At 47.9% G+C, this 19936-nt stretch overlaps 1 protein-coding gene across 2 annotated transcripts in view; it reads right to left on the reverse strand.

The window, feature by feature from the left end:
- The window catches only part of SUFU (SUFU negative regulator of hedgehog signaling), a 116571-nt gene that overhangs the window by 33110 nt on the left and 63525 nt on the right, over nucleotides 1–19936 (reverse strand). Inside the window, exons 4-8 of one of the 2 annotated variants that reach the window (XM_038758000.1) lie at nucleotides 12767–12909; nucleotides 11993–12078; nucleotides 11276–11348; nucleotides 6164–6317; nucleotides 3542–3653 (exon numbers count right to left, since the gene is read on the reverse strand). In XM_038758000.1, coding sequence (XP_038613928.1) covers nucleotides 3542–3653; nucleotides 6164–6317; nucleotides 11276–11348; nucleotides 11993–12078; nucleotides 12767–12909 — 568 coding nt within the window. Of the gene's footprint in view, nucleotides 1–3541; nucleotides 3654–6163; nucleotides 6321–11275; nucleotides 11349–11992; nucleotides 12079–12766; nucleotides 12910–19936 lie in introns of both variants that reach the window. The other variant, XM_038757999.1, reaches the window with a different exon arrangement.

Consider the following 19936-nt stretch of genomic DNA (forward strand, 5'->3'; position numbering starts at 1 on the left):
GCTACAATTTGCTTATCTCGAAAAAAACAACCCGAGGCAAGTTCCATGCCAGAGTTAAACCTGCACTAAGAACCCCCGTGGTGCTCAGGTGATGGAGGCAAAGGGAACCATTCCCACTCTCCAGGCCAAGACCCCCAGACCTGGCTTCTCCCGGGAACTCCCAATTTGCTGTTCTCTTTGAGTCCCGGCTGCCCTCCGAACTGCCAGGAGGGAGACAGCTCAGGAGGAACATATTACCCGTCAAATCCCAGCTGTTTCGGGACTCGGTGGGCTCTCTGGAGGGCTCCTCCTTGGCCCGAGGGACCCACTGCACGGTCGCCGGGGCACTGATGAGTGCTGGATTTGCCCTGGCTGCTGAGACCACTCTTTAGTGGCCAAGGTCTCTGCCCGGCTGTGACAGGGCCCCCTGGAAATGCGGCCCCAGCCTCTCTTCTGGTCCTGAGTCACCTTTGGACACTCGAGTTCTAGCGTTTGGCTTGGCCCAGACCCACTAACTTCCAACCCACCGAGGCCTCTAGGATACGGGTCCCTGCCTCACAACAGTGGAATTCTGACTTAACGAAAAGCCAAAATGCGGGCCAAAAGAATGAGGATTTAATTTTGCTCTCCGCAGAGAAGCACCAGACCACTCGGAGGCCAGTGTACTTTGGGATGGATTGCTCCCACCGTAACTGCTGTTTTTTTCCAAATAAGGTCTGGGCCCCAAGTGAGCACTGGGCATATTAAGCCCCCGGTCTCTCCCACGTATTCTCATTTCCCTGGGCTCACTGTTCCGCGGGCTAACCATTTGGAAGAAACCATTTTCCAGCTCTTCCCGACAAATGGGCCTCTGCTGGATTTGTACCGGGAACACCCAGCAACAGGGAGAACTAATCCAAGGCACTGTGGTTCTCTGCAGGTTTGCAAACGTCAGCGCTGGGGGAGATTTTGATACGTAATCCCCCGGACTCCCTGGCAGTGTGAATCTGAGATTCAGAGAGCGCCGATTATCACGTGTTAAGAACAGTCGTGACCTCCTCGACACCCCTGGATCGACTCAGCAAGTCCGTTTCCATGCCCGCCTTACAGAAATCCAGAGCAGATTCCCTACACTCCAGTCTGCAGTGACCCCTACGGTCTGCCTGAGCGCAGGGCTTTCGCCTTATGGAGCTGAGTTCTCAGACACCGTGAAATAGGATTCAAAGCCTGTAAGTGACGGAGGAAGAGAGAAAATGAATGAAAAGATCTTGGACGTGGTGCAAGGAGAGCAGCAATCCTGCGGGCATGAGGAAGGAGAGGAGAAAGGGGAACAGGGGGCATGGCTGTGAGCACAACACGGGGCAGATTCCAGTAACATCCTTAAAAAAGCTATTAAGTTTACTGAGCCTTGGAAAAACGACCCAAAGCCTGAAGCAGGCAAAACTTTACGAGAGTCTTAGCCATGGGGCTCAGGTCCCGGATGAAACGTTAGCAGCGTCACTCCTGGATCATCATCAATCGTATTTATTGAGCGCTTACTGTGTGCAGAGCACTGTACTAAGCGCTTGGGAAGTACAAGTTGGCAACATATAGAGACAGTCCCTACCCAACAGTGGGGGATCAGCCCAATGGCCACCCAGCTCAGGACTCTGTCCCCGCTATGGCAACAACAGATGTGCAGAGAAAGTGTGGGAGCTGATGCCTTCTCGGACACCTAAACCCTTGGTTGGAGATGTGCCATCTAAACACCCCTCACGTCTCCCTCTTCAATCCTTGTTTTTCCTCTTACGGAAAAACGGACCCATTACGGACCTCTCTTCCAACCCCCGCCCCGTGAACCTACTGATATTTTCAGTCTGCACAACTTCCTGTGGTAATGAATTCCATATGTTTACCACCCACTGCGTGAAGAAGTGTTTCCTCTTGTTTGTTTTGAAGCTACCAGTTCCAAGCTTCAGTGGATGCCCCCTCACTCCGGTGGTGTGGGATCTGGTCAACAACAGTCTAGGTTCGCCCCTCTGCACCCTTCATGATTTTGTTACTTTCAAGCCTTTACCCTCTTAAGCCTTCTTTCAGACTGAACTTCCCCCTCCCTCCCGCCCGCCCCTAACGTTTCCTTCGTTATGGATCTCTCATCCACGAAACTTATCCAAACCTTCCTTGATATTTTCGGCCTGCACCACTTCCTACCACTTCCTGTGGTGAAGTCCATATGCTTGCCACCTGCTGGGTGAAAAAGTGTTTCCTTTCCTTTTGAACCCACCATTTTCAAACTTCATTAGGTCAATCCTCCAACCCCCAACCCCCATCCTGGTGTTGTGGGATTTGCTGATCACAAACCCCTTTCATCATACGGCACACTACATTTATGACCAATTTCAGCCAGCATCTCTCCTGGGTAAGGCACCCTAATCTTTTCAGGAAATCCTCAGATGGCAACTCCTACTTCAGCCAGAGCTGAAAGGCGCCTCAAAACTCAGAGCGATACAAGAAACAGTGAGCAAGCCGTGCTTCTGGTCACTGGGCTGCAGCTGCCCTAAACTGGTCCTTCTCTGTCTCCGATATCACCCCATCTTTTGTCCCTTCCTGGGAGTTACTATTTATTCAAATTCTTGGCCGCAAAGCACGGCCATCTCCGCTTTCTGTTTCGCTGGACCCCGAAAGGAGCAGAGGAGAGCAAATGACGGCTAATTGGGTCGCAGCAACATTTTGAGGGAGAGAGGCCAGGCTCCCCAACATTGATTTTTGGATGGCAGAAGGGAAAGGGAAAGCGCCTGTTTTTGCCCCGGTTGCCTGAGCTGGGTAGAAGAAACTAAGTCTTGGTGATAACTACCAGAGTGGCCTATGGACAGAACGCCCCGCTGCTCAGGGCAGGGGTGGACTGGGGACCCAGGCCATGTACATACAGGAAATGGCTGACTACACAGAAGGCAGCGTAGTCTGGAAGAGGATTTCCCGCCCCCCCCGCCCCACCCCCAAGAGCCTGGAAGAGGCAGGAACAACTGCTCCAGCTCCCAAAGTGGTACAGACAGCAGCAGAGCAGTTTATCGGTGGGTCAGGCGGGAAGGCTGTGGGGCGGCGGATATCGGCGGGAGAACAGGCTCCAGGAAGGAAGGGCCACCACAGCTGTGGCTATGATAAGGAAAGGAGAAATGCTCAGTACAATGGCTACAGTCAAGGCTGGAAGGCCCCAAATTTGACTTCTCTCCCAAACCTGGCCTCCTGACTGTGCAGAGAGCCCATGTAAATATTTACACATGTTTATCTTAACACCTCACATACCCTCTAGGGGATTTTTTTCCCCTACAACTGACAAATTTCTTCCCCCCAGAAGTCCCAGACACCCATGATTCACCGAGGACCATAAACCGTTTCTGTCCTCGGTGGTCCCGCGCTTGAGTCGGACAGACAAAGCCTGGGGTGAGACAACCCACCCGGCATCAGAGCTAAAACTCTTGGAAGGTAGATCAGACTCCCACCTATGTGTGGTGGTTGGTGGTGGGGGACGATGGAGGAGATGAAAACAGGGAGAGAAGCACGGCACCCACCAGCCCCTAATCTCCAAGAGAAGGAGGAAACTTACGGTGCCCGGTCGTGGTTCAAGCCATTCTGCCGCTGGGTGTTGATTGGAGGTAGGACGGGCTTACTGTTAATCTCGAGTCCTCTCCGCAACGTCTCCCTGATCTGTTCTGTGTCTGCAATGACAGCCTCCATTTAGTGCCACTTTGGGAAGCACCGATCAAATAAAAGCAGAGAACAAAGGTAGGGCGTTGGATAAGTGGACAGAGCTCAGGCCTGGGAGTCTTAAGGACCTAGGGTCTAATGCCAGTTCTGCCACTTGCCTGCTGTGAGAACTTGGGCAAGTCACTTAACTTCTCTGTGTTTCAGTTCCCGCATCTGCAAACTGCAGATTTAATACTAGTTCTCTCTCCTACTCAGACTGTGAGCCCCACGTGGGACAACCTGATCACCTTGTAACCTTCCCAGCGCTTAGAACAGTGCTTTGCACATAGTAAGCGCTTAATAAATGCCATTATTATTATTATTACCTTACCCCAGCACTTAGTACGATGCTTAACTCATAGTAAGCACCTAACAAATACAACAGTAATAACAATAATGGTTACTGTAATTATTATTATTATTATTAGTAGTAGTAGTAGTAAGAAACTTCCCAGTTGAATTCTTAAGTTTGTCTGTGTTCTGGGAATGTGCTGAGAAAAACAGAGGATGACAGGAGAGTGAGTGAAATTCCACTATCAGATCTGTGAAGTTGAATTAGTTTGGGATGTAAGTATTTACCGTGTGCTAAGCACTGAAGTCGATATAAACATGCTGCCGGATCAGACGTGCTTGGCACACAGTAAGCGCTTAATACCAACATTATTATTATTATTATTATTATTATTATTATTATGGGGCTCACAATCTGAGTAAAGATGGACTGAAGAGTTCCCTAACTCTTAGGTCCAAGCTCTTCCCGCTAGGCCCCACTCCTCCAACTGATTCTCCTTTAAGGAGAGGATAAAAATATGACATGTTCTTTGAATGTCATCTTATATTTTTAAGAGGGCCAATGCCTAAGCTGTTATCCTAACAGAGGAAGGGAAGGTGAAAGCAAGTCCATAATCACAATTATGTGTGAATGACCACATCTGGACCATTAATCATTTTAGTGATGAAGGCTACTGACTGAAGAACCCACGAGGACATCATGTGTGGCAGAATGCTCAGCAGGAATCCTGAAATAACTAACACGGGCAGCAAAGACTGCAGTGGCTTCCTTGGCAGTGGCTGGCAAATGGCACTACCACATAGCAATGGCCCCAAGTCACAGTAGTTCCGATCAAAAACGGCTTTTGTATGTAAGAACAATCGTGGTATTTAAGTGCCCAAGTGACAAGCACTGTGGTAGATAACATACAATTAGATCGGATACAATTCGTGACCCCCACAGGGCTTTTTCAGTCTAAGGGGGGGTTGCACAGGCAATTTTATCACCATTTAATAGATGAGAAAACTGAGGCACAGAAGTTGTAACTTGTCTCTAGACTGTAAGCTTGTTGTGGGCAGGGAATGTGTTTGTTTACTGCTATACTGTACTCTCCCAAGTGCTTAGTACAGTGCTCTGCACGCAGAAAGCGCTCAGTAAATACTACTGAAGGAATGAATGAGAGACCAAGGTCATATGTAGAATATGCAATTCTTGTAGGCCACTTGTGCACTGCACCTTTGCCCACCTACTTCCTTGTTGCGCCCGGTGCCCGGGAGGAGAGACAATGCATGGCACTGCCCAAACCAATTAGAGCTACAATCAATTCCTTTGCCGGGCTCTTGGCCCTGAAGTCTTTGGGGCTGGATAATAATAATAATAATAATAATAATAATAATAATAATATTTGTTAAGCACTTACTATGTGCCAAGCACTGTTCTAAGTGCTGGGGTAGATATAAGGTAATTAGGTTGTCCTACGTGGAGCTCACAGTCTTAATCCCCATTTTACAGATGAGGAAAATGAGGCACAGAGAAGTTACGTGACTTGCCCAAAGTTGAGAGCTGACAAGCGGAGGAGCCGGGATTAGAACCCATGACCTCTGACTCCCAAGCCCACGCTCTTTCCACTAAGCCATGCTGCTTCTCTTGATTGAGGCTCTGTTGGTCCATTTCGAAGGTAGGGCCCCATCACTGTCCCACAGCCAAGTGTGAAAAAGAGCTATTAACGATTGAAACTCTAAATATGGAGGCATCGAGGTAGTATCTCTGATCCCGAATGAAAAGGCTCCATCTTGTCTCTCTGTGCCAGAGTTACCTCATCTGTAAAACACGATTGAGACTGAGCTCTAAGTAGGACAGGGACCGTGTCCAACCCGATTTGCTTGTAACCACCCCAGCGCTTAGTACAGTACCTGGAACATAGTAAGCACTTAAATACCACAGCTATTATTATTATTATTGTTGTTGCTAAATCTGCAGAGTGGCAACTACCAAGTCTAGGGGGTAAGTCCTATGTGGGGTTGTTTTCCATCTTTTCTCCTTGGTTCAAACAAGCCATTCCTTTGGCTGCCAGTCGGTTTGGGTGGGAATCTTGTTTCTATCCATGGGCCGCCCTTGATGGCCCCAAATCTACTTCTTCTGGGCCTGGGGAAGGGAGGAGCAACAGTTTGGGAGGCGGCAGGCAAGAGGGGATGGTGGGGTGCCTCTTACCTTTCCCAGACAGTCTCCGGGGCTGCGTCCCGATGCAGATACTTCTGCTGTCCTCGTCATCCTCGGGCGGCCGGCTCAGGTCGTCCCAAGCGCACTTGGCGCTGACGCCACTTAGGTTGGAACCATCGGTCTCTATCCCTTTGTCCACTCTCTCCTGCTTGAAGAGATCCAGAGAGCCGAGGCCATCACTCGGACGTTTCCTTGAACGTGAGCTTTGGGCTTCCACCCCTGCCGCCCCGTCCCAGGCCCTAACAGGACAGAGCCTCCCACGGCAGCTCAGCCCACCGTGGGCCGCGCCGATTCCCGCCAGGCAGCCTGCGGCCTCGACGTGGGCCGACTTCTACGAGGGGAGAGGCCAGAGAGATGCTCAACGCCAATCACGCCTCCTGGGTTTATCATCAATGAGCAGTTATCCAGCAGCGTCCTTCACTCTCACCTCAACTCTGGTTCCTAATCCCTCACTCCTGCTAATGCTTTCAATCAATCGATCGTATTTATTGAGCGCTTACTGTGTGCAGAGCACCGTACTAAGCGCTTGGGAAGTACAAGTTGGCAACATATAGAGACAGTCCCTACCCAACAGTGGGCTCACAGTCTAAAAGGCTGCGTCAAGACTCACTGTTTACAGCCCAACCGGAGCCGAGAAGCTGAACGTCGGGCCTCCCCCTTCTCGCAGTTGGGCTGTTTCCCTCTCTCAACGTGGGACGAGCAAAAACCTGCCACAAAAGATGAGCGGGAAAGAGGCGGGGGGAACTTCTCTCCAGATTTCGGGACATGAAATTTTATCTTTCAACAACTAGAGGGTGCAGTTAGATCGCTCGTTGCCCGCAGGAATATGCCAAGAAGCCGTGAACTGCTGCCAGATATTCTCTTAACAGGACTCAGGGAGTTTCCTGCGTGGAAGAAGGCAGGACAGAGGTCATCAACTCCCCCTGTGGTCCCCTTCAGAGCAAAGTCTGAGCTTCTGCACAGACCTATGCCGGCATTAAAGAGCCTCATCAGAGCTTCCAAACGCAACCTGATGTAAAGGTTACATCTCCACTCATTCTTGCCCAAGCCTCTCCCGTAACGCAGCTATACGACGCTTCCTGCGTTGGACAGCCTGGGTTGGGACTGAAAATTAAAGGCTGACAATGTTGGGGGGAAGAAAAAATAAAGAAAAAAAAGAAAACAATAAAACCCCAACACCTTCCAACCTTATTCTAAGCAACCTTAATTGCCCAAGGCGCTTCATTAACTAATGATTGTGGTATCTGTTACGGGTTTACTAGGTGCCAGGCACTGTACTAAGCACTGGGGGAGATACAAGATAATTGGGTGGTACACAGTCCCTGTCCCACGAAGGGCTCACGGTCTTAACCCTCACTTTAAAGGTGACTCCTCTCTCTCATTCAACCCACATATTCCATCCACCACTAAATCCTGTCAGTCTTACCTTCACAACACTGCTAAAATCCACCCTTTCCTCTTCATCCAAACTGCTACCATGTTAACACAGTCACTCATCCTACCCCACTTGGATTACTGCATCAGTCTCCTAGCTGACCTCCCAACCTGCTGTCTCTCCCCACTCCAGTTCATATTCCACTCTGCTGCCCAGATTATTTTTTTTTTTTTATAAAAACGTTCAGGACATGTTTCCCCACACCTCAAAAAGACTCCAGTGGTTGCTCATCCACCTTGGCATCAAACAAGAACTCCTCATGATTGGCTTCAAAGGACTCAATCACCTTCCCCCTTCCTACCTCACCTCCCTACTCTCCTACTACAACCCAGAACCCTGCACACTTCGCTCCTCTAACGCGAACCTTCTCACCGTGCTTCTCACCGTGCCTCGATCTCGTCTTTCTCGCTGCCTATCCCTCGCCCATGTCCTGCCTCCCACCTGGAACGCCCTCCCATCTCAAAACAATGACTCTCCCCTCCTTCAAAGCCTTGCTGAAGGCACATCTCCTCTAAGAGGCCTTCCCTAAGGTCCCCTTTCCTCTTCTCCCACTTCCTTCTGCATTGCTCCCTTTGTCCCCCCCCACCACATCCCCACAGCACTTATGTACATATCTGTAATTTATTTATTTATATTAACGCCCGTCTCCCCCTGCTCTAGACTGTAAGCTTGTTGTGGGAGAGAATGTGTCTACTGTTGTACTGTACTCTCCCACCTGCTTAATATAGTGCTCTGCACACAGTAAGCGCTCAGTAAATACAACTGAATGAATGAAATAACTGAGGCACAGAAAAGTTGAGAGACTTGCTCAAGGTCACACAGCAGACAAGTGGAGGAGCCACAATTAGACCCCAGATCCTCTGACTCCCAAACCCGTGCTCTTTCCACTAGGCCATGCTGCGGGTCTTTTCCTTCCCACCTCCCTCCAGCATCTGGCTCCTCTTCTCGTGCAGCCCCTAATTACCTGTTTGGGCCAGATTTTCCCAGCTGCCACCCCAGGCCCTGGAGAGGGCAAAGGAGGGTGCCTAGAAGGATAGTCCCGTGCAATCAAAACTGGGGGGATTGGCTAGGAGCGTGACGGACTTGGGACCTCCAGCAGGGGATGAAACCCGAGTCCTCTTTTCTGTCGGGGGAGACCCTACTTCCTTAGTCACTTCCACCTCGGCTCAGGTGATGGGCCCACCTCAGGTAAACAGGAGAGCAGTGTCCATGCAGGTGAGTGGTGTCGCTCCCCACTTCAATCCATACTTAATGCTGCTGCCCGGATTATCTTTGTCCAGAAACGCTCTGGGCATATTATTCCCCTCCTCAAATATCTCCAGTGGCTACCAATCAATCTGCGCATCAGGCAGAAACTCCTCACCCTGGGCTTCAAGGCTGTCCATCACCTCGCCCCCTCTTACCTCACCTCCCTTCTCTCCTTCTACAGCCCACCCCGCACCCTCCGCTCCTCTGCTGCTAATCTCCTCACTGTACCTCGTTCTCGCCTGTCCTGCCATCAACCCCCGAGCCTGGAATGCCCTCCCTCTGCCCATCCGCCAAGCTCGCTCTCTTCCTCCCTTCAAGGCCCTACTGAGAGCTCACCTCCTCCAGGAGGCCTTCCCAGACTGAGCCCCTTCCTTCCTCTCCCCCTCATCCCCCCTCCTTCCCTTCCCCTCAGCACTTGTATGTTTGTACATATTTATTACTCTATTTATTTATTTTACTTGTACATATCTATTCTATTTATTTTATTTTGTTAGTATGTTTGGTTTTGTCTCCTCCTTTTAGACTGTGAGCCCACTGTTGGGTAGGGACTGTCTCTATATGTTGCCAATTTGTACTTCCCAAGCACTTAGTACAGTGCTCTGCACACAGTAAGCGCTCAATAAATACGATTGATGATGATGATGCTGTGACCTGCCTAGGTGGCCAGGTCCTCTACGTTGCCGCCTCTGGCTTGATTTTCCCTGGCTCCCCTCCTTTTCCTGTCAGTAGCAGAGCATTTTGGCCAGCAGGGAAGCAGGCAGAGAAAGTGAGGGCTCTCGTTCAAGGTGAAATCAGCCTGAACTTCCCAGAGGCGGGCCCACCCCTCGAATAAGAGTAATGAGCCACTAAGGGAAACACTAGACGCACTCAGGAACGGGGAACTGTGGTTCCTACAGAATTCAACTTGAACACATAAAGCAGCTATTTTGGATAGTTGCTCTTGCTTGCTGTTCCCCCTCATCCCCCTCACTTTTACTATTTATTTTTCTTAAAGACCTTGAAGTGAACTTCTGGTTCTCCTGCCCGGGCTAGAGCATCCCTACAGAGCACAGAGTGTTTCTCTTGGCGTTCAGAGGGGAGAGCACTGCTTTTCGGCTTCAATCAGGCTCCGTCCTTCTGGTTCAAAGTAAAAGGGTCCCGTCAGAGCAGCCGATACTTAGGGTGAAGGTCAAAAGGCAGTCTGCAAATAGAATAGACAGCCCCCAGTGCAATCCAGAATCTACCATGGCTTAAGTTTATCTGACTCTTTCTCCAAGTGAATGGTGAGAGAAAGATGTGACAGAGGAGATGTATATGCTACAATTGGCACTTTGGAAATGATGAGGTAAAATGGCACTAGGACAAAGGAGGAGATCTTTCTTAATAAGCCTGGCCTGGCTACATCCCCATACATTTGGTTTTCTCAGGGGATGGGTAGAAACACAGTGCTGCTGATGCACAAAAATCTGTCCAGCTTCTAGCAAAAGGAGTTCCTTAGATCCTGAAAGAGCCCCCAGATGCTTTTATTAAGTTCAAAAAAATCTTTGAAGGAATGCTGAGAGTCTTGGAAAGGTGAAAAAAAGGACGCCCATGCATGTATATGTGAGGCAGGGTGAGCATGAGAGGGAGAAAGAGAAACCTGTGCTAAGATACTGTTTCACACTCATTCCATTAACCAGAAAATCACCTTTGCATTAAGTGGCTAGAAAAGTTTTCAAAATCCATTTGTATTCTGAAACTCCATGCCACAATACCAAGGGGATACAGTATACAGAGGAGCGGCGTGAACTAGTGGAAAGAGCATAGACCTGGGAGTGAGAGGACCTGGGTTCTAATACTGGCTCTGGCACACACCTGCTGTGTGACCCTAATCAAGTCATTTAACTTCTCTGTGCCTCGGTTTCTTCATCTGCAAAACGGGGATTTAACACCTGCTCTCCCTCCTACTTGGAATGTGAGCTCTATGTGGGGCCTGATCATCTCATACCTGCTCCGGTGCTTAGTACAGTGCTTGGCAAATAGTAAGTACTTAAATACCACAAATATTATTATCAGTACTCTACAAAAGAAGTTTTTCATAATAAAGGGTAACGCAATACTTCACGTCCCTAGGGACCAGAACCACGTGGCCAGGACAATGTTTCAGTGTGGGTGGGTGTGTACACAAGTGCACATGTAAAGTCTCACTTCACATACAACTACACAACTACACATAGTCATACCAAGCAAGGGACTGAGTTTCTTGAAAGGCAAAGGGCAGATGAATACGTATTCTAAACTTCAACGTTCCGGTGTAAGGGCTGCTGGATTTTAAAAAAGGGAACACTTCTTCGCGTCGTGTGCAAGTGGCTAGATTCGGTCCCTCATCTGTAGGAGATGAGTTATTCCGGGACAGAGGGAAAGCAGGTCTGTGGAGACAGTTTCCCTGACTAAACACATACTTGCAGGTGTGGATCAATCTCAAATATCGTCTCTCCTCGCCGCATATCGGTTATCAGCCAAGGTCCCCCGGCTCTGAAGGAAGGAAAGAGAGACTAATTCACAACAGGTCACTCAGGACATCAAAGGACTCCTTTTCCACCCCAGATGATGCCCTCTCTTGTGAGGAAGGGAAAAAGGGGAGACTCTATGGGGCTGAGAAGCCCCTGGCCAACTCTGCACACTGCTTTCCTGGCCTGGACCCGTTCGAGTTCATTGGAATAGGTCAGTAAAAGGGTGCTGGTTTAGAGGAGCCCCAGCTGGTAAACCCTTTGCCTGCCCCTGAAATGTAAAGTTAGATGCCAAATGCCAACCAGGGAGAGGATCTTGCCCATCTGTATATACTTCTATGGGCAGCAAAAATCACTCATCACAGGGGCAAAAGAGCTAGGCCCCCTCCCCACATAAACCTAGACTGTGAGCCCCCCGTGGGACAGCCCGATCACCCTGTAACCTCCCCAGCGCTTAGAACAGTGCTTTGCATATAGTAAGCGCTTAATAAATGCCATCATCATCATCACCTCAACTGGGAAAGGGAGCGGTGGGGTTAAGGGACCCAGATTGTAAGCTCCTTGAGGGCAGGGATGGTGTCTTCCAACTGCACTGTACTCTCCCAAGTGCTTAGTGCAGGGTTCTGCACACAACAAGCATTCAATAAACACCACTGATTCCACACTCACACAGGGACAGTTCGAAGCAGCTCCAAGATGCCCTGCCCGTTCCACTGCTGGGCTGCATGCAACTCTTCCGTGCAAACACCAACAATCTAAAGAAGGGGGAAAAAAATAAACCCGGGGATTTATCCCCATCCGCCCCTACATCCCGGAGGCCAACTGGAAGCAGGTAAACTCCAAGGTGGGATTTTCTCCCCGTAGCAGCTACGAATGTTTAAGAGTGGATGTCCAACGGGTGGAAAAGCTGGTAACCCAGCAGCAAGAAGCCCAACGAGCGACAGCTGCCTTCAATCTCACCTCCAGGACTGGGTAAATGGTCAAACACATGGTTATCAGCTGGCAAAGGGGAAAGCTGGAGGCCAAAGTCAATGAAGAGGGTGAAAGTCCCAAGGCTCATCCCAAATCAGGGTAAGAAGGCAGTCACCCATACTTTCATTTTGTGGAAAACAATCCATGGAAATTCCAAGACCCGTCATAGCGACTCAAACTAGCCTCACTCTCTTTGGTTAAGTTTATTTTAAAACAAATAGCCACCATCTCAATGCCACCAGCTTTGTCACAGACAGCCGAAGTCCTAGACCCAGGTCTTGTTTTGATGACGTTGAGAGTAAAAAGCAATGGTAAGTTCAGCCCAATGACAACACATCCTTTGGACTGTGGCAGGGGAGTGAAGAGAAGGGAAGGAAGCCAATCTAGCTAGAATGACCAGATGGAAATAACCCCTCCAGGAGCGGGACAACCCCCCGGGGAGGGGGGGGGAGGGGGAGGGAAGGGGTTTACCTGGAGGAAAGTGACCACCCCAAATGGCGTCTGCACTGGCTGCATCTGAGGATCTTCAGTCAGCAGCATGTGCTGGATTCTCGATTCACTGTTATCCAACGGGCTGTGCCAGGACACATGGTCTCCACTGCAGAATGTGTTTTCTGTGAGGGAGAAACAAAGGTTCCTAAAGCCCCACTCTTCACTGGGTTTACAGCTGGTGTGGTCGAGTGAAGGGGGGCGGTCCTGCCACTTTCCGCCGATCCCCCACCAATCCAGGCCATTATTTCACTGGCTTCAAAAAATGTGTTTTAAACAGAAGCTAAGGGATCGTGCTGATGGCCTTGAGGTTCAAGCACCAGCTGTACCCCGGCCCTCTAATTCAATCAGCGCCCAGCCTCACTCCAGTAAAAGGACAGTGAAAAAGTCTGAAAACACAGCTCCGGGAAGACAAAAGAAAATATAATTTGCTTCACTTCCCCTCTGTTACTTTCACTCACTTAATTTCTCCTGAGGGTTGTGGTAATGACGATATAATGCAGCAAGTCAGTCAACTGTATCACACATTTCCTGAGCAGCCGTGATGCCTGACACTGTACTTCGACATTTGGAAATAAAAATGCTTAAATGCAGAAAAGGCAAGGCAGAAATCCAGCCCCCGCCCATCAGCAGCCCCCCACCCCAAGTAAACCTGGCAGGCCAATCAAATCTTGCCCAGCAGCTCCACAGAAGCAGGCTAACCTGATTTCTTTCACCTAATTTCTGATTTCTTTCACCTGATCTAGAAGGCTGAGTAGGCTATTTTAGCAGTCACCAGGATTTCAACCAGGCAGGTAGGATTCACACAGAAAAGACCTTAGATTCAGTGGCATTTTAATGAGAAAATGAACCACTTTGGCTAGCAGGAAAACTCAATCTAGAATCTGCTTCGGCTATGGCCACAACAAAACAACGAATCTACAGCTGGGCAGATGGTGAGATAGTATTCTTCGGTTCATTAAACACTCACAAGTGTTGCACAGAGCACACACAATATGAATGTCTGGGACGAATCATACAATCAACAGTATCTATTGAGTGCCCTCTATTTGAAGAGCATTGGGAGTACATCACTTCACACCACAAATCTTCACCATTTATGGGATCTTAATCCAAAGGTTTCAGTGGGCATTAAGGAGTTCGGACTATGTTTCACCAGGAGAGAGCTTGAAGCCCAGGTTGAAAAGCAGTATGGCCTAGTAGAAAGATCAGTCCTCTGGGTTCTAATTCCTTGGCTGTTGTGTGACCTTGGGCAAGTCACGACTTCACTTCTCTGTGCCTCAGTTACCTCACCTGTAAAATAGGGATTAAGACCATGAGCCCCATGTGGGATGGGGACTGTGTCCAATCTGATTATCTTGTATCTAGCTGGCTTAGTACAGTGTCTGGCATATAGTGAGCATTTAACAAATGCCATTAAAAAGAATCAAAGGACAATTTAAAAAACTAATTCAAATCTCCCAGGCTGAGTGTTCTTTTTGGCAAGCTCTCTCCACAACCAAGGGTTGGGATGCATTTCTGCAGGGGTTTCGATATCTCTGTTAGAGATAGGTATTAAGGGAGAAAGGCTTGATCTGCTAAATGGAAAAAGGGCTAATAATATAGCTCCTGAGAGGTTTTTTTCAGAATTGTATGAAAAGTACGAACAACCAATCATTGGGGCTCCTGGACTCCCAGCCGTAAATTGGCTTACACAATGGAGGAATTTTTAAAGTTGAAGAATTACCTACACTGAAAACAGGTCTTCACACAATCTAAAGATTACCCAGTTTTGCGCTTACCAAAAAGTGAGCATGCAAATCCAGAAGCAACTTAAGAAAGGTTTTTTCCTTTTTTTGATGTTTTAACAGTAATGATGATGATGATAATAATTGAGGTCTTTCATAAGCACTTATTATTCACCAAGATAATCAGGTCAGTCCCAGTACCTGTCGCACATGGGACCAACAGTCTAAAAGGGAGAACAGGTATTTAATTCACATTTAACAAATGAGGAAACTGAGGCACTAAGAAATGAAGTGACTTGCCCAAGGTTGCACAAGGAAAGTGGCAAAGTCAGGATTAGAAGTCTGGTCTCCTGACTCCTTAGGCCTGTTATAATCAATATCACTGCTAAATTAGGGAAGATTGGTGAATGGTGGGAGGAGACTTTGGCTGGAGTTTTGACAATGAAAATATGTATGGAGGGAGAGGGGCAGATGGGAAGATTAAGACTTTGCTCTGGGCAAATAAAGTATTGCCTCTTGCTTCGAGATTGCCCTGATTGGGCAGAATTAGTTTCTCCTTATCAGGGCTCAGAAGCATCAGGAGGGAGTGAGAGCTACTGGACTTCCTATTTTTATCTTTCTACTTTGGAAGTGTAGATACCTTGCGATCCCAAAAGATTCTGTGGGACACTAGGACACAAAAAAAGTGCGATTCATTCAATCGTATTTACTGAGCGCTTACTGTGTGCAGAGCACTGTACTAAGCACTTGGGACGTACAAGTTGGCAACATATAGAGACGGTCCCTACCCAACAGTGGGCTCCCAGTCTATACGGGGGAGACAGAGAACAAAACAAAACATATTAACAAAATAAAATCAATAGAATAAATATGTACAAATAAAATAGGGTAATAAATATGCACAGACATATATACATATATACAGGTGCTGTGGGGAGGGGAAGGAGGTAAGGCGGGGGGATGGGGAGAGAAAGGAGGGGGCTCAGTGTGGGAAGGCCTCCTGGAGGAGGTGAGCTCTCAGTAGGGCCTTGAAGGGAGGAAGAGAGCTAGCTTGGTGGATGTACAATGGTTTGGTGAAATCAGCACCTCAATGGGTTTGGTTGTGCAAACTTGCTGCTTATAAGGAAGGGGCGGGAGGGAGCTGAAGTCTTGATGGACTTCAAAATCCTCAGTTCCACGAGCAATCGGCGTATTTCATCATCCGGCCAACCAAAGGGCTGCCCAACTCCGGAGAGATGAGGCACTGTTGGTTTCAGAAGGGAAGCAGCGTGGCTCACTGGAAAGAGCCCGGGCTTTGGAGTCAGAGGTCGTGGGTTCAAATCCTGACTCTGCCAACTGTCAGCTGTTGGGCAAGTCACTACTCGGGGTCTCAGTTACCTCATCAGTAAAACGGGGATTAAGACTGTGAGCCCTACGTGGGACAACCTGATCACCTTGTAACCCCCCCAGCGCTTAGAACGGTGCTTTGCACATAGTAAGCATTTAATAAATGCCATCATAAAATGAAAAGAGCCAGAGCTCCCAGCTCTGGAGCACGCAGCTTTTCCTGACCGTTTCCAGTAGATGGCCCCACAGCTCCGAATGAGAGTCGCGATCCTGTTTCGGAAACACTTCCTTCTCAGTTTAATAATAATAATGGCATTTATTAAGCGCTTACTATGTGCGGAGCACTGTTCTAAGCGCTGGAGCACTGTTCTAAGTTTAGATTTTGGGGACTACTGAAATGAACTCCAAATCCCGGGAATGAGTTAAGCTGGGAAACTGCGGGTTGCGGAAACAGAGGTGGCCCCAAGAAGACCGCCTATTACTAATCAGACCTGGCATTCCTTTCGGGAAAACAAAAAAACAAACCTAAAACCCAACCCAAAACAATAAAAAAAAGCAATTAAATAATCCCAAAGCCTTCCCAGACAGTGACACTTAATAGATTAAACCAGATAACCAGAATGGGGGAAAACCTAAAACCCAACCCAAAACAATTAAAAAAAGCAATTAAATAATCCCAAAGCCTTCCCAGACAGTAACACTTAATAGATTAAACCAGATAACCAGAATGGGGGAAGATGCATGGCTCAGTGGAAAGAGCACGGGTTTTGGAGTCAGAGGTCATGGGTTCAAATCACACCTCTGCCAATTGTCAGCTGTGTGACTTTGGGCAACTTCTCTGTGCCTCAGTTACCTCATCTGTAAAATGGGGATTAAGACTGTGAGCCCCCCGTGGTACAACCTGATCACCTTGTAACCTCCCCAGCGCTTAGAACAGTGCTTTGCACATAGTAAGCGCTTAATAAATGCCATTAAAAAAAAGAGAAAAAAGATAAAGTCTCTCCCCAATTTATCATGCAAAATTCATCTCGGACTTGCAAATTTACTGCTTAAGCCTAAGGGGGAAACAGAAAAATAAAAACAAAACCCATGACAGCTTCTAAAAGACAAGCTTTAATTAGAAATCTCGACAGCACACTGAGTCTTGACTTCATGAAGGGTTTCCCCAAACCGTCCTAATTTGGGTCTCAGAAATCCGATGGCTGGGATTTGGGAGATAACTCATTTTTTAAAGGATAAAGGCTCCTTGGTCACAGTTTTCAAGGCTTAGAACAAAGGCACAAAGGGCTCATTCTCGGCTTGGGTCTTTATGCCATGACATTCTGGGCCTCAACTGTTCACTCGATTCTATGCTGATCGATCGCTAGCTGGTTTCTGGTTTCACCACTCGGGCAGCTCATTCCTGAAGCCCCTCTGGTCCCTTCAAAGTGGGTTTTCATATGCTAATGCCTCTGCTGGAAACACACCTGTTTGCCTCTGCCCCAAGAAGAACCCTAGAAAACACACTCCTCTTTCCATTTACTCTTTCTCCCTTCTTTGACTCGGCTGATTACCACGGACTGTTAGGGATTATTCAATTAAAACCACTTGGAAAAATATCAAACCAAGCCACACGTTGACCTCAGGTAAGATTCCTTCTGACCTCCAAGGCTAGGGATGACTCTTTAACCCTTACTCCTGAACTCACATCCCCTTGGTACTCTAAAACTGTATATCCACTGACTGGAGAGATCAAGCAGCCGGTACCTCTGGACACCTCTGGATTATGGGAAATAATGAATTACGTATGGACAAAAAGTAGTTTTGCGATCATGGGGTTAGGTTCTGTTGCCTACTTATTTGAGAAAATCCTCAAAGTTCAGGTATTGTGAAGTTCTAAGAAGACACCGAACTTCTTTAAATCCTAATTTTCTCTTTGGCTTGACAGGAAGCTGATAATCCAGCACCCCATCAAGTAGCTCTTTCAGCCCTGGTGGACTGCAGTCACATTGTCCGAAGCCTAAATTTGCTTACTCTGGGGGTATGGGGAAGGGAATTGGTAGGATTTCATTCACTCATTCATTCATTTGTATTTATTGAGTGCTTACTGTGTACAGAGCACTGTACTAAGCGCTTGGGAAGTACAAGCTGGCGACATATAGAGACAGTCCCTACCCAACAACAGGCTCACAGTCTAGACGGGGGAGACAGACAACAAAACAAAACATGTGGACAAGTGTCAAGTCGTCAGAATAAACAGAATTAAAGCTAGATGCACATCATTAACAAAATAAATAGAATAGCAAAGGATGAAACAAGTTAGAAAGGAAAACACATTCAAAAACCAACTATCTTATAAAGGCTTCAATTTCTCTGGGCTGCTTAGATCATTAAAGTCTCCCACTGGGTCAAAGTACAATCCTGGCAATATTTTTTAAAAACAGCTCCAAAATTGCCACCCCTTTCCCTCTATCTCGGCCTTTGGGATCCTTCTTGGGAGTAACTTCCAGCAGAGCTCTGCAATTCGCCCCTAAATAATAATTTTGGTATTTATTCAGCTAGCTAGCACCCTGTCCTATCTACAACCTCCACCACCAACCCTCACAATATCCAAGAGAGTTGACCTGAGTTGAGTTGCAACTGCTTCTCTGAACCTCATGACAAGGACTGCTGTCCCCTCAGTTCCACTGAAAGCACTGTGGCCTAGTGGAAAGCGCACGGGCCCGGGAATCAGAGGACCTGGGTTCTAATCCCAGCTCCACCACTTGTCTGCTGTGTAACCTTGGGCAAGTCGCTTCACTTTTCTGTAAAATGGGGATTAATTCTTACTCCCTCTACTTAGACTGTGAGCCTCATATGGGACGGGGACTGTGTCCAACCTGAATATCTTGTATCTACCTCAGTGCTTAGAACAAGTGCTTGCCATAGAGTAAGCACTTAAATACAGTACTGCTACTACTGATAATATTAAAAACTTAATCTCCTACTAGTCACCATTGTGACTGGTGGTGTCATTAGATAAGTCAGAACATAGGGCAGATGAGAGAGAGGAGAGTTGGAGGAAAGGAGGAGAAAAATAAAGGAAAGAGGATCGAATGCAGTGTCCCAATCCCTGGATTTTTAGGGTTCTGAGTTCAGAGACCTTCTCTTTCCAACTTCTCGAGCTCTGTTGTTGTATTGCTGCTCTGTGTCCAGTCTCCATGGCTCAACTTGGCAGTTTATTAATATTGCGAAATTCACGGCACACAAAACCCAACTGAAAGCTAGGCCTGGAGACCCTCAGGAGGTACTAACCGAGATAACTATCAAGTGGAAGAACTGGTAGCACTTTAACAAACAGTGCAGGATCTAAATCACTTGACAACTCTCCAGAGGGGTTGGGTACTCTTACTTATATCAAGTCACACACTCACTGTGCTTTTTAAAGCAACCAACAAACTTCAAATTTACAGGATTTACCTATGTTTAAGTGAGAGTCTCTCAGGTCTGCTGTTTTCTGCTAGCTCCCCCACTATTCCAGCCCCTGACCGGAACAATAATAATTATGGTACTTATTAAGCACTTACTCTGTGCCAAGAACATAGTCCCTGTCCCGCACAGGGCGTACAGGCTAAATAAGAGGGAGCAGGATTTAATTCCCATTTTACAGATGAGGAAACTGAGGCACAGAGAAGTGAAGTGACTTGCCCGAGGTCACAGAGCAGTCAAGGCAGAGCCAGGGTTAGAACCCAGGACTTCTGATTCCCAGGCCTGTGTTTTTTCTCCACTGCGCCACGCTGCTTCCCCACCAATCCTAAAAAAAGGGAAGGCCGGCAGAATTACAGAATTTCCCCACTCTATTTGCCCGCTCTTCTGCATCACTTACCTACTTGGGTCTGTACCCCTTTAGCATTTTGATACTCAGCCCAGCCCTACAGCACTTAATGTTCCCATTCTCACACTCGGCCATCTCCCCTACCTGTACTTTATTTTCATGTCTGGTTTCCCTTCGAGACTGTACATTCCTTGCGGGCACTGATCGTGCCTATTCATTCATTCAATCGTATTTATTGAGCGCTGTGTGCGGAGCACTGTGCTAAGCGCTTGGGAAGTACAAGTCGGCAACACATAGAGACGGTCC

The sequence above is a fragment of the Tachyglossus aculeatus genome, chromosome 16 (assembly GCF_015852505.1).
Source record: "Tachyglossus aculeatus isolate mTacAcu1 chromosome 16, mTacAcu1.pri, whole genome shotgun sequence".
In the NCBI taxonomy this organism is placed as follows: domain Eukaryota; kingdom Metazoa; phylum Chordata; class Mammalia; order Monotremata; family Tachyglossidae; genus Tachyglossus; species Tachyglossus aculeatus.